Source organism: Asterias amurensis, chromosome 11 (assembly GCF_032118995.1).
Source record: "Asterias amurensis chromosome 11, ASM3211899v1".
Taxonomy (NCBI): Eukaryota; Metazoa; Echinodermata; class Asteroidea; order Forcipulatida; family Asteriidae; genus Asterias; species Asterias amurensis.
Window position 1 is genome coordinate 21,242,580 of NC_092658.1, and position 15,151 is coordinate 21,257,730.

General features: G+C 38.1%; 1 protein-coding gene across 1 annotated transcript; it reads left to right on the plus strand.

The window, feature by feature from the left end:
- The first annotated feature begins 867 nt into the window (after window positions 1-867).
- LOC139944009 (glutathione hydrolase-like YwrD proenzyme) lies at window positions 868-13,905 on the plus strand. Its single transcript, XM_071940936.1, has 9 exons — window positions 868-1,037; window positions 2,877-3,030; window positions 4,099-4,252; window positions 5,008-5,214; window positions 6,699-6,939; window positions 8,061-8,232; window positions 9,030-9,189; window positions 10,764-10,934; window positions 12,223-13,905. Exons 1-9 carry the CDS (start codon window positions 917-919, stop codon window positions 12,550-12,552), a joined length of 1,710 nt encoding a protein of 569 aa, XP_071797037.1. The 5' UTR covers window positions 868-916; the 3' UTR covers window positions 12,553-13,905.
- The last annotated feature ends 1,246 nt before the right edge of the window (window positions 13,906-15,151 follow it).

The following is a 15,151-nucleotide window of genomic DNA, read 5'->3' on the forward strand; positions in this document are numbered from 1 at the left end:
ATAGCGGGCGCTGTTGAGAAAACTGACGGGTTCTTATGGGTGCAGTAGGCCACTCTGTAAGCCACTCTGTAGGCCTACTACTACATTAAAATTAAAAGCCCGTAGCAAAAAATACTAAAAATGCCCATACAGGATACTCAAAAAACTGTCCAAGTCTCCCAGCCTATCGAAAACCAATCAGATATTTTAACAACTCAAACTTCAGATTTCTTTTAAATTGTTGGCAGGCCAGCCGCTTCAAATGTTTGCTAACCACGGTGGTTCCACCCCAGAAAATGTACCCTTTTATACCAACCTATTTGCCCGGTCAGGACCAACTTTAGTGCGAAAATTGCACCTAACGTTGAAGCAAAGAACCACAGGTTGATAAAATTCTCATACACAACCTTTTAAATGCCTGACACAAAAACTATTAGTCAAAAGTAACTAGGGCCTGTGTGTGTAAAACAAAAATAATAGTTTAACCGATTTCTGCCGAAGACTCTGTCCCGCATTTCCGAATTAACATGGGCTAGAGGAGGATTCAAAAGAGGGGGCTATCAGAGGTAGAATCTCCCATTAAAAAAGACAGTGCCTATATGTATCATTATGTCGAGTTGCCGGATTGTGCGACTGGTTTTTCTAAAAAATAATACGGAGTTTGTTTTACCTTGTTTAAAGTCTCTGCCTTTGATTTCAAAGCATTAGACTGAGTTTCTGGTTTGCTGGAACTCTCTCGATGAAAGCAGCCCAGTCTATTGCCTTTTGGCCGGCTCTCCTCGCTGCCATTCTGTAGTTTTTAGAGTTCAGAACTATCTCGCAACTTGTGAAATCGCCGGTTTCACGTGTCGTTTTGAAAAGGTCCGACAACGGTGCCGACTGTTTATTAGAGAACTAGAGAGGGCGCTCGATCTAAAAAGTGGACAATAAAGATAAGATGGCGTCGCCCACAAAATCATCTGCAGGATCGCCGTACCGTTCTCCGGGTGGTGTTACAGCCCATTTTAAACATGCATGTGTTGCATCAAGTCAAACCAAAGCCTCAGAGATTGGAGTAGGTAAAGAACGGTAGTTTTATTCCCATAAAAATTACTAATTGAGAAATTGCGAACTGAGTCAGTTTGTGGTGTTTACTTATTTATTGATTGTATCCTCCCCTTTACCAGTTTTCACGCTATTATGCCTTTTTCTTTGAATTGGGAAAAAAATAATGATGCCGTATATCAACCGATGCCCTAAGTACCTTCTTTTGTTAATATGAAGTATGCAAACATCTTCGATGACTTCAACTGGCCCCATTTGTTTTGAGTTTTTCCTGTTTTCACGGCAAACAAGAAAGCATGGTTTCCCGGTGAAGCCATACATGAAAGAAACATCTGCAGTGACTACAAGTGTTCTTTGAGACTCTGTGTATGACTCTATAGCCAGCAGTTGTCTTCGTTTTATTCAAAATATTTTTAAATTAAAATTACCATGGTAATTTGCAAAAAATAACAAAAATAAATAGTTTAATAAAAAGTGTGAATAATCATTGGCTCAAATCTGATTTTTTATTAATTTTTTCCCCTTTTTTTTCTCTTAAAATTTATAATAAAGCGTATAAATAAACAGTGATAATTGAATCAACAAGCTGATCGTTTAAATTTTAATATTAATAATAATATTGATCGGAGGGTTAAAAAAAAAATATTAGAAAATGATATAAGGCACATATTTTTTTTCCAGAATGCTCAACAAAATATTCAGTCACATGATTTGATCATCATGAATTGTGAATTGAAATAGTGTTTGATGAAAATTTTTCGGTGGGCAAATATTTTTATATGGCCTCAACATTATGACATATTTTTGTACCTTGTAGAAATGCCTAAAATACCAAACTTTTTGCATTTACAAGTGCAAATATCCAGTGGAGCCTTACGTGTTTCTAACTTTTGGTCAAGGGAGAGGAGACTCTTTGCTTGGCAAATAAAACCACACAATTTTTATCTAGGGACTGTTTACATCGCACATGGAGAGGTTAAAGATTTGCCATGATTTTAGGGACACCTCGAAAAACAGGACCTCCTACGATATAGTGTTACGTGTCGTGTGTGTGTACCGACGTGACTGTACTACAGTCACGTCCGTAAACAGGTAAACTCAGTCTGTAGTGTTACTGTTTTAACTGTTAGTCTTACGGTTACTCATGATGTCAGATGTAGTGTTAGTGTTAGATCATAAAGATACTCTACAAAAGAACAAAGTTAAATGGCCTGACGTTTCGACCAGTTACTTTAGTACTACAGGGGCCAGAGTCTTTCTTTAATCTAATCATCAGGCCTAACGACAACAAAATAAGTAATAACCATGCCGTGGTAAAGCAGTCAAGTGAAAATACCAGTAATTATAGAGGGACAGAGGTAAATAGATTATAGAGGGACAGAGGTAAATAGAAAAAGCAAGGCCCTACTTACTTACTAATACTACTACTAGTGTATTTGGGTTGTTGAGCCACACCCGCAAACAGTTGGACAGAAAGGGGGTTGCAGGAAGGGGCTGGTAGGACCATTTAGTAAGTTTTACTTTTCATCTCGGTTCATTGCACTTGCAAAAAAAAACGCAACTCAACAGTCTGAACAAGGAATGGTCTGAAAACTAAAGAAGTTAAGTTTACAAAGATTAAAGTTTGAAGAATATACAGGAAATAAAGATAAGTTAGTGAATAGCTGACTATTTTAACAAAAAGTACCATTAAATGTCGAGCGAAATCTTTAAAAACTTGCTTTTAAGGGAATGTTTTTTCAAGATAGTTCATTGTGTGCGGAAGTGCTCTCATCAAGTAAGTTTTTATGTTCGTTAATTTCTGAAGTTTTTACGAATCTATGACCCTAGCTTTACATTTTAACTGTTGACAGGTATACTGAAGGCTGGAGGCAATGCTGCGGATGCTGCTGTAGCCGTGGCTGCAGCTTTGAATGTCTTATCTCCATGTTTTAATGGGATTGGTGGAGACTGCTTCTGTCTGTATTATGATGCTGCTAAGAAAACAGTGAAAGGACTGAATGGAAGGTGTGGTTTTCTTTATTTATGTTCACAACTTTTTGTATAACAAGTTTCATACTTTAAAAGGTTTTCTTTTAATGATAAAGTTACAATTATTTAATATATGGAAAAGTTTGGGATAACACCATGTTATGAATATTTCTCAATGAGTTGGGGTTGTTCTGAAAAGAACCTTTGGTTTCAACTCGACAGTTCGATCAGTATGCTCTGATCGTCTTCAGGAGAAAGCACTGTTACCCTCTGGAGATGTTTCCCTGGTTTTAGTCTTGGTGGTCAGATCCCCTTTATCCATTAGCAGGTCATGATCTTCGCTCTGGAAGGGCCACATCAATCTTCCTCTGGTAAGGGGCACTGCTACTATTGGGAAAATTTAATTTTGTTTTAGAACCTTCAACCTTGCAGAGGGCACCACAGCAAGAGCACAGGGCACCAAGGTAATTGCTGTGTGTGCTGTGGGTTATTTTTTAGCCCTGCAGTAGCTACCATGCTGTGTGTTTAAAGTTTTTTTTTAAATGTCCATAGATTTACAGGCCTGAAACTTCACGGAGGCAACGGAGGCGATTGCCTCCGTTGCCCCTTGTCATTGCCTTGGTGCCCTTGAAATGCTCCAATAGAAATTTACAATTTCATCATAGGGTGCCCTTTGCCAAAGAGAAAATGCCTTGGTGCCCTTGCCCTTTCAAAAACGAAGCATACAGCCATGAATGATTTACATTAAACTTACAGGGTTTGAAGATAATGATAGTGGAAAGCTTCCCTTCAAATATTACTTACTGAGCGGCTGTAGTTTTTGAGAAATGAGTAAAACAATGTCATGAAAACACGTTTGTATAATTTTCATGACATTGTTTTACTCATTTCCCAAAAACTACAGCACCTCAGCACGTAATATTTTCAGGAAAGCTTTCTACTATCATTATCTTCAAACTGTGTAAGTTAAGTGTAAATCTGTGGACATTGTGTTTTTTGTCCTACAAAAGTTACATACATCCTTTAACCTCTGGATTCTGAGGGACGTTTTATTTTGAATTCACTAATTCACCAATATGTGACCTTTGTGTTCATCGTTAACAGCGGGCGTTCACCTTCAGAGATATCCCTAGAAGCTGTAGAGCATCTTGGTTTCAGCAAGGATCAGCCCATTCCAGTAACCCATGGACTTCATGTGACTGTACCAGGAGCAGCAGCTGGATGGGTGGACACTGTAACACAGTTTGGATCAGGCAAAGTAAGTTACTCTGTCTGTCTCTGTCTGTCTCTGTCTGTCTTAAAGACACTGGACACTATTGGTAATTGTCAAAGACCAGTCTTCTCACTTGGTGTATCTCAACATATACATAAAACAACAAACCTGTGAAAATTTTAGCTTGATTGGTCGTGGAGTTGCGAGACAACTATGAAAGAAAAACACCCTTGTCACACGGAGTTGTGTGCTTTCAGATGCTTGCTCTCGAGACCTCAAATTCTAAATCTGAGGTCTCGAAACCAAATTCATGTAAAATTACTTCTTTCTCGAAAACTACTTCACTTCAGAGGGAGCCGTTTCTCACAATGTTTTATACTACCAACCTCTCCCCGTTACTCGTTACCAAGAAAGGTTTTATGATAATAAATATTTTGAGTATTTACCAACAGTTTCCACTGCCTTAAATGATCTTCCTGTCAAGGGAACTTGGCAAACTCCCACATTGTTATAAATAAACACCAAGCCATGGCAATGGCCACAATCTCTCAGAAAAACATCAGTTTAACGTTTATGATTATGACCATTATATGAGTTGCACAAATCAATACATTGTGTTTCAGCAACTAGATAATACTTAGTCATTGTGAAATCACTGGTTAACTTGGTAGGATTTTAACCCACAACATTTTGTTCGCAAGTCCTCAGCCACAATGACTATTGCAGTCCTTTTCAATCCAGATATTTGTTTACCGCCTGCCATCATTTCTACCCATCTGTGTTTTTGTGCTTGGTTCCAGCTTTCACTGCAGCAGATACTCCAACCAGCCATTGATCTTGCTGAAGGTGGTTTCATTGTGCAGCCTGTAGCTGCTAATGGTTGGCAAAGTGATGTAGAGAAACTATTAGTTGATTCCAACCCTCATGGGAAGACTATGCTGAAGGAGGGACAGGCACCTAAAGCAGGTGAAACTATGAAACTTTCATTGCTGGCTCAGACATTCAAGGTACGTTAATTATAGCTCTTATTACATGTATTTTAGCCTCGCTACCATGGGCAGCATGCCGTGTCGATACCTCTCGTCAAATACCCCTGGTAGGGAAACACTGGAAATCAACTCTGATTGGCTAACCAAAAGTGACTACTTTGCATGCACGCTTGATAAAATCTTTCCTGCGCTTGTAAGGTGCTTGTCAAGTGCAATACACATTTGAAATGCATAATGTTTTGATGTGGTCACCCTCAACTTCATACAGTGAGACCTATCACAAGATCAGAAAAGAATGAGAGGGGTCAGTTGCTCTGTGACATGGAAGGGTTTTTTTTGGACACAAGTTCTGCATAGACTGTAATACATTATGGATCAACCACAGGATTTACTAAAATATTTGATATTTCAAAGTCAAACTTTACCAGGGGTTACATTCGAGCAAGGCATTCTGTGAAAAGGAAAAAAAAAGACGTTGCGAGATCGAACACCACTGGGAAGAATGGTGGCCTTATTACAGTGTGGTATCTGTTGGACTTTAGTGGAACTGGTGTGGTTCCATGTAAGGCCGTGTCCGAAACGACAACTTCGGCTACAGCTACGTCTAGATCAGAAGAATAGTGAAGAAGAGGCAGACGCGCGCGATCTAGCCGTAGCTGTAGCCAAAGTCGCCGTTTCGGACATGGCCTTAACCTCATCCAACTCCATTGCTCTGAAATAATAGACTGTCTACCTGCTTAAATTTAACACACTAACCCCTTGTGGTAAGGGAAATGGGGTATGACTGTAGTCGACTAAAGTTACCTAGGGTATTTAGGAAGGAGGTATGGGTGCAGTTGACTAAAGTCGCCTATGGTAAGGAAGAGGGGTGAACCAAATGCACTGTATGCAGAAGGATCAATACGACAGTATATACAACATTTTACTGACAGTATTTTACTATCCCGAAGACATTTATGTGGATATGAACATATGAATGGGTTTCTTATTAAAACTGTTTGTCTGTAAATAGACTCGTGTGACACCGCCTTAAAGGCAGTGGACACTATTAGTAATTACTCAAAATAATTATTAGCATAAAACCTTTCTTGGTGACGAGTAATGGGGAGAGGCTGATGGTATAAAACATTGTGAGAAACGGCTCCCTCTGAAGTGCCATAGTTTTCGAGAAAGAAGTAATTTTCCCCAAATTTGATTTCGAGACCTCAGATTTAGAACTTGAGGTCTCAAAATCAAACATCTAAACGCACATAACTTCGTGTGACAAGGGTGTTTTCTTTTTTCATTATTATCTCGCAACTTTGATGACCGATTGAGCTCAAATTTTCACAGGTTAGTTATTTTATGCATATATTGAGATACACCAACTGTGAAGGCTAGTCTTTGACAATTACCAAGTGTCCACTGCCTTTAAATAGTTGAAGAACTAAATCATCCCCCCCAAAAAAAAACAAAAAAACCTTGACCACTCTCTTACGCTCAGTCTTTGTACAATTCCACAGGAACTGGCATTGAAAGGTAAAGCAGGATTCTATGAGGGTAGGATTGCTGAAGCTATCGTTGACATCGTGAAGGCTAATGGAGGACTAATGAATCTACAAGACCTGAAGACTCATCAGAGTTCCATTGTGGATCCAATCAAGGTCAACTATAAAGGGCTGGATGTTTGGGAAATCCCTCCCAATGGTCAAGGGATGACGGTCTTACTTGGGCTCAATTTACTAGAAGGATTTGACCTTAAAGGTAAGGGAGTAAGTACTAAATCTAGGGTAACATACATGTACACACAATTTTACTTTATCTGTACTGAGATTTGTTCAAAGGCTTGTATCATCACCGGAATAGTCTTCTAAAAGCAAGAAGTATGTCCAGTTAGAAATAAGTGACTAACTAAATTCAAATTCAAGTTTAAAGATCTGGATTTCAGCCATGCTGATGCATATAAATCACTGCAAGTTGTACAGGTTAGAGTAACAACTCTCAATGTGTACAGAATACAGACATGAGCCTCAACTTGTTCAAGTTAGAGTAATAAACCTCAACTTGTTCAAGTTAGAGTAATAAACCTCAACTTTTACAGGTTAGAGTAATAAACCTCAACTTGTACAGGTTAGAGTAATAAACCTCAACTTGTACAGGTTAGAGTAATAAACCTCAACTTGTACAGGTTAGAGTAATAAACCTCAACTTGTTCAAGTTAGAGTAATAAACCTCAACTTTTACAGGTTAGAGTAATAAACCTCAACTTGTACAGGTTAGAGTAATAAACCTCAACTTTTACAGGTTAGAGTAATAAACCTCAACTTGTACAGGTTAGAGTAATAAACCTCAACTTGTACAGGTTAGAGTAATAAACCTCAACTTGTTCAAGTTAGAGTAATAAATCTCAACTTGTACAGGTTAGAGTAATAAACCTCAACTTGTTCAAGTTAGAGTAATAAACCTCAACTTGTACAGGTTAGAGTAATAAACCTCAACTTGTACAGGTTAGAGTAATAAACCTCAACTTGTACAGGTTAGAGTAATAAACCTCAACTTGTACAGGTTAGAGTAATAAACCTCGACTTGTACAGGTTAGAGTAATAAACCTCGACTTGTACAGGTTAGAGTAATAAACCTCAACTTGTACAGGTTAGAGTAATAAACCTCAACTTGTACAGGTTAGAGTAATAAACCTCAACTTGTACAGGTTAGAGTAATAAACCTCAACTTGTACAGGTTAGAGTAATAAACCTCAACTTGTACAATATAGAGTCTTAAGCCTCAATGTGTAAAGGTTTGAGTAATCAACCTCAAAGATGACCTAAAAGGTAAAGTCTCCTCATTAGAAATGAGTCCAATTGTGTCTGTTTACTTTGTTGCAGCCATGGGACACAACTCTGCTAAGTATGTTCACACAGTAATTGAAGCTACTAAGCTAAGCTTTGCTGATAGCCTGCAATACTGTGCTGATATGGATCATGTAGATGTACCTCTCAAGCAGTTACTATCAAAGGACTATGCGGCCAAAAGAAGGAGAAATATACAACCTGACAGGTAAGCTATAAACCCTCAGCCTCTCTTTTTTTCTTTTTATTTTGCACATTGCCAGACACACAAGGCCTGAAGGCCACTTCAAGGTGTTGGCTACAATTTTTTTTTTTTCGGAGGCCGTTGCCACCCACCCCTAGGGCTGAAACAGGGTTACCCCCTTTTACAGTTCATACGGATGTAGGCTTGGGTATCATCAGTCCGAAGCCTGGCCGGTAGCCTCCCCGGTAGCCTCCCCAACTTTACGCAGCAAGTGTCACGACCGGGATTCGATCCCATACTCTGCTGGTCAAACACTAGAGCTTGAATCCGTTGCTCTTAACCACTCGGCCATGACACCCTACCATGGGCAGCGCGCTGTATAGATGCCACTCATCACAAACCCCTGGCGAGCTGTGCTGAAAAACAATACTGATTGCCTTACCAAAGAAGACTGTTTTGCGCGCACACTTTTTTTACAGTTTCAAACGCTTGTAGGAGGCTTGATATGCGCAGGTCAAAATGCAAGTATGCAGGACAAGTAACCAGTTTATTTGCATCATGCCGATATATCATATAATAGATGGAAATATGCATCTGGATAAAGAATATTAATTTTTGTTTTACCAAAATCACAGGCATGTTACTTGGGTGGGATTCGAACCCAACACCTTTGCAATTCTAGAGCAGTGTCCTGCCAACTAGACCACCGAAAGTGCCCGGTGGCTAGAGGCAGTTTGAATCCTATATTTTAGCAGCGGGTACTGCAATGGTTTAATAGATGGAAATAATTTACATGTATTTTATTTGGTTGCCTTTTGTAGAGCTCTTGAGAATGTCGAGTATGGGGAAGTGAATGTAGGAGATGACACAGTGTATTTCTGTGTAGTAGATGACCAAGGAAATGCATGCTCCTTCATCATTAGTAACTACATGAACTTTGGGACAGGTCTGGTACCCAAAGAATGTGGCTTTACTTTACATGTGAGTTCAAGTCTGGTGCCAGAAGAATGTGGCTTTGCTGAAAGGCTCTGGACACTATTGGTGATTCCTCAAAAAAAAAATTGAATAAAAATCTACTTGGTAATGAGCAATGGAGAGTTATTGATAGTATAACAAATTGTGAGAAACAGCTCCCTCTGAAGTAACATAGTTTTTGAGAAAGAGATAATTTCTCACTCAAATATAAAAAGACTTCATTCTCTTGCAACTTCGATTACCAATTGAGTCCACATTTTCACAGATTTGTTATTTTATGCAAATGTTCATGTTGGGACAGGAATACTGGTCTTTGACAATTCCCAAAGGTGTCCAGTGCCTTAAACATATGAGTTTAGTTTTAAAGAGCTCACTCTTTAAAAAGAAGTGGAAGTGTCGTGGCCGAGCGGTAAAGAGCACTTAATTCAAACTCTGGTGTTTCTGATCAGCAGAGTGTGGGTTCGAATCCCCAGCCGTGACACTTGTGTTCTAAAGCAAGTCACTTAACCATTGCTTCGTGTGGATGGGACGTTAAGCCGTTGGTCCCATGTGATGTAGACCGCATGTAAAAGAACTCGGTGCACTTATCGAAAAGAGAAGGGGTTCGCCATGGTGTTCCTAGCTGTGGCTGCTGTATGCGCCGTAACACCCTGTAAACCCTTATAAGGTGCTACATAATTGGGTCTCAGAATTCATCACTGCAATAACCTATCTTTCTGAAAGTTTGTATATACTCAGCTCCATGAGTACCTTGTTTGGTAGATGCGTGCGCTATATAATACTTCAATATTATTATTGTTACTTCAGTAGCATTAGGTAGAGCACTAATGGTGTACACAGTCAGCATTATAGTTAGCTTCAAACTTCTGCAATGCCTTTAGTATTCAACCCTTGCAGAGGTTATTCGTATGGGAAGCACTCTCATTGGGTCGAAACTCAGGACACCTCGGGTTGTTTTAGATTGTAAACGTAAACAGTTTACAACAGCTAGTCCTTTTTTTAAATAAGTTATCTTTAGGTTCATGATTAACTGTTCTTCTGATTGAACAAGTGATTTTGTTTTGTACAAGGGCTCGAAATTTACACTAGTTCGCAGGCTCAAGGCCAGTAGTTTTAGCATCGAACCAGAAATTCATGACTGGATGAGTCTGCTGGCTTTGTGTCTTTGTTCAAATGTTGACTTTCAAACTGATAAATCTCTCCCAATTTTGTTCAGTACTGAAGAATACTTACCCATAATAGAAATGAGATAAATCTTCTCTTAATGCTTGTTCAAATTGAAACATTGTAGGGATTGTTATCTCATTTCGATTCTGGTCTTAAATCGTACACTCTTGTAAATCCCCCCCCCCCACCCCCTCAATTTCAGCCTTGCTTTACTTCCATTGGCCAATGTGTTAATTGCAGTGCTCTACAGTCATGACAGTACTGAACTTTATTTATTATTAATCAGTCTAGAACTTGATGTAAGCCAACGAAAATGTCTGTTTATGAAACTGCAATTACCCATCTTTGGATCAAGTCAATTATATGTGTGAATAACTCACTGGAGTTTGTTTTTGTTTTGTTCACATGAATAGAACCGAGGTGCTAATTTCTCTCTGCAGCGAGGTCATGCTAATGTCATAGCACCAAGCAAGAGACCGTTTCATACAATCATTCCTGGTATGATTACCGCAGCTGATACCGGAGCATTATTAGCGCCATTTGGTGTCATGGGCAAATTCATGCAACCTCAAGGCCAGATACAGGTTAGTTTGGACAAATAATAACATTCTGTAAAAGGGTCTAGATAGATGATGTGAACTGTGACATCACATGTTTACAAAAGATTCACCAAGCCTGGACTTCCTGCAGGCACGATTTGTACACAGCCCAATGGAATGGAAAAAAAAAATCTTTTATTTTATGGAGATTGCATTGTCCAATTCTTATCAACTTTTGATATGATGAAATAATACACATCTCAAGACTTGTCCGGCTTTTACTTTCATAACAGTGGTTTTATGTGGAAATTATAACACAAAATGTAAACTTTTCCATATGACTAGTGCAGTAACTTACCTGCCAGACTAGCTAAAGAATGTACAAGGTCACACTTATTGTAAACAAAGTTCACATGGTCTATACCCTCGGTAATTACTCTGAAACAAATGGAAATGACAAACTTACTTGGTGAGAAGTACAGCAATTTTGGATTGTATATAAGGCGTTTGGAGAAACTTTTTACTTCAAAGTACTGCAGTTATGGAAACAGATTAACTTTTTATCCCCCAATTTTTTTTCTGAAAAGGGTTACTGACAGTAACTGTTTTCAGATTGTGTAATCCAATTGAAACTACTCTTCCTGCATGGACATAACTGCTCAAGATTTTCGGCAACATCTCAAAAACACTACTACCTTTTGAATCGAAAATTTCACAGGTTGGTTTTATGGTCAAATATCTATAACTATATAAGATTGAAATATATCGTCTGTTCAAATTACCTAACATATAATCCCTCTGAAGACAATGAAAATGATTAGTAACTACAAAAGTGTCAGTGATCACATGTAAATACATCTGTCTGTAACACTGTGAAGATCCACAAATCACAGTTAGTTGCCTAATCCAGCAACCAGAATAAGCCAAATCCCTAATAGGCACAAGTGGAGTTTGGTGCCTGAGCAGTGTCATGTACCAGACTCAAACTCTGGTATTATCAGAGTGTGGGTTCAAGCCCTGGTCCTGACACTTGTGCCCTTTAGCAAGATACATAAACCATTATTGCTTTGTCTGTTGGACGGGACGTAAAGCCATTTGTTCAGTTTCTTGTGTAGTGCACAAAAATAACCCAGTACTTTTAGCTTTAAAAGAAGTGGTTTGCCCCTGAATGTCTGGCATGGTTTGTGTAAAAACATGAGTCTTCAATTCAATCAAAAGTCTGCATCCCTAATTTAAAACTAAGTAGCACTTTCAGACACACGTCAAGTGCCCTTTTAATGTTGATGGGTTTTAAGTTGCAAACTTGATTTTGGGTCATTTTCTTTCTTTCCAGGTTCTACTGAGTATGTCAGAATTTGGAATGAATCCCCAACAAGCCTTAGACAACCCTCGCTTCCTTGTTGACATTGAGCAGACTGGAGTATCCGGCAAGGTGTATGTAGAAGATGGATTCAGCAGTGAAGTTATTCAGGAGCTACGCTCTATGGGTCATGAGATCATTGGGCCAGTCATTGGATGGGATAGAAGTAACTTTGGGAGGGGTCAAGTAATCGCCATGAGTGACTGGTGGGCTAATAAAGACACTGCTTCTACTGAGACTGGTGAAGTCTTACTACATGCAGGTAGTGATATCAGAGGAGATGGGGTACCAGTCGGTTATTAAGAGCTGTGTTGGTGCAAAGTTATAATGAAGTGCCATTCCAAACCTTGATCATGTCAAAGAGATTTTAACCACAGCCCAGTTGGCTCTGGTTGAGATGAAGATAACAATACTGAAGAGATTTGATATATATTTTTTAAATTAAGGCTTTTCTGCCCAAGATGCACTCCAGTGTAAAATGTAATGGTACAATAAAAATTATCATACAAATTTTTCCTAAATTGATTACTGATAGGGAACTAGTGATGGAGAATGATGGAGAAATCAATGAATGGAAAAGTAAGGCATATTGTTTTGTTAACAAAGACAGGCATACAATCTGTGTTTGTCTTTTTATGTTTTTGAAAGGGAATTCAGTTATAAACTTTCCTTGAACATAGCAGTTCAGATATAACTTCCCTTGAACAATTGATATGAGTATGTACTTGTTATATGATGTGCTAATTGTGTCACTGAAAAAGTGCACCCTGATTGGTTTCACCCAGGGTGAAACTAAATTATAATACAATAATATATCATATTATACTATATTTGATTTGTTATATTGTAATAAATTATATACTTTTTGACGATGACTAGAGCAAGCCTAGTCAAAACGTTGAGCAAGCTAATCGAAATGTAGACCAATTTAAGACCTGACTCTGTGGTAGTGCAGTTAATAACAATCCTATAAGCTAAAGTAATAGTCCAAGCCGATTTTCTACCTTCCGCCCAGGTAGTAGTCAATGAGCAGGACAGTTCTTTTCAGAACTGAAACAATCCGAACAATTCGCTAAACCTTCTTCGCGGTAGTAGAATATATAGCATGGCATTTCTCTAAAGAACCAACTCTACCTGGCAAGTAATAACTTAATATACAACTGGTGTAATACAACAAACCAAATATTTATTGATACCTCACCATGCAATGCCTCAAATCTGATACTGTAATAAATTGCTAATATATATTGTTTCATTACAAAACCTACACAGCCTTTAAGGCTGAATATAGTATTTATAATCATCAGAAAAATAATGAGTTTCAATCTGAAAAGTCATTGACTATAATAATAAATGTTTCTTTGATTTATTTTATTGATTGCATCATCAATCAAAATAAGGATGTTATTTAAAGGCAGTGGACACTATTGGTAATTACCAACCTATTTCAAATAGGGACCACTGGCCAAGAGTTTGTGAAACTGCCATTAAATTCCAGTTAAATGATATTTAAACAATTGTATACAGAGTTATTTGTTTGTTTGTGTTTCGGGAAGAACATTCAGTAGTTTGATTTAATGCCTACACAGATTGCCGGTGCCCCTTTATTGTCCTTTAAAGGGCACTGCACACTATTGGTAATTACTCAAAACAATTGTTAGCATAACAGTTTACTTGACATTGAGCATTGTAGAGCTATTGATAGTATAAAACATTGTGAGAAACGGCTCCGTCTGAAGTAATATAGTTATTGAGAAAGAGGTAATTTCTCAATAAACAGGGCTTCAACTGAAACCTTATTAGGCATCTGAAAGCACACAAATTTTTGCAACAATGGTGTTTTTTCAATCATTATTTTACTTCGATAACCAGTTGAGCTCAAATTTTCACAGGTTTGTTATTTTATGCTATGTTGGGATACACCAAGTGAGAACACTGGTCTTTGACAATATTACCAAACAAGCTGCTGAACTCGTATACGTCAACGTTTTTGAAAAAGGTTATTTGAGATTCACATCTTTAAATACTTTCTTCTTTTCTAGCAACTCTGATCTGCAGTGAACCATTTTACTAGCCACCTAAGACTTATTTTTTACAGCAAGTGTTAAACGTACACGTTTAATAACCGTGGACTCTTCAAATTAATGGCAAAAAAAAACAAATTGGTTTAAGTAGGGCTTCATCAGCTTTTGAAAGCATAAAGAATGTTGGGGATCATTTTCACTTTCGAAGTACTGCGGTTATGGAAACAAATATATCAGTCTTTACCCTGCTCCGGATTTTCGGCGATATATCTCTAAAATGCGCCAACCTTTTGAATTTTCACACGATAGTTTTTGTATTTATATACATTTATGTAGGATTAAAACAACAAAATGGCTCCAAAAACCAAAGGTTGACTTTGCCTTTAAAGACACTGGACACTATTGGTAATTGCCAAAGACCAGTCTTCTCACTTGGTGTGTCTCAACATATGCACAAAATAACAAACCTGTGAAAACTTGAGCTCAATCGGTCGTCGAAGTTGCGAGATATTAATGACAGAGAAAAAAAACATTTGTCACACGTAGTTGTGTGCTTTCATATGCTTGATTTCGAGACCTCAAATTCTAAACTTGAGGTCTCAAAATCAAATTCGTGGAAAATTACCTCTTTCTCGAAAACTACATTACTTCAGAGGGAGCCGTTTCTAACAATGTTTTATACTATATCAACCTCTCCCCATTACTCGTTACCGAGAAAAGTTTTATGCTAATAAATATTTTGAGTAATTACCAATAGTGTCCACTGCCTTTAAGAGTCTTTAGTCTAATTCTAATTTTCGTTATGTTCTTTGACCTAGTTAATATCGTTGGAACTGTTCATAATTGCTCTTTAAAAATACATAAATCACAAGATCTGG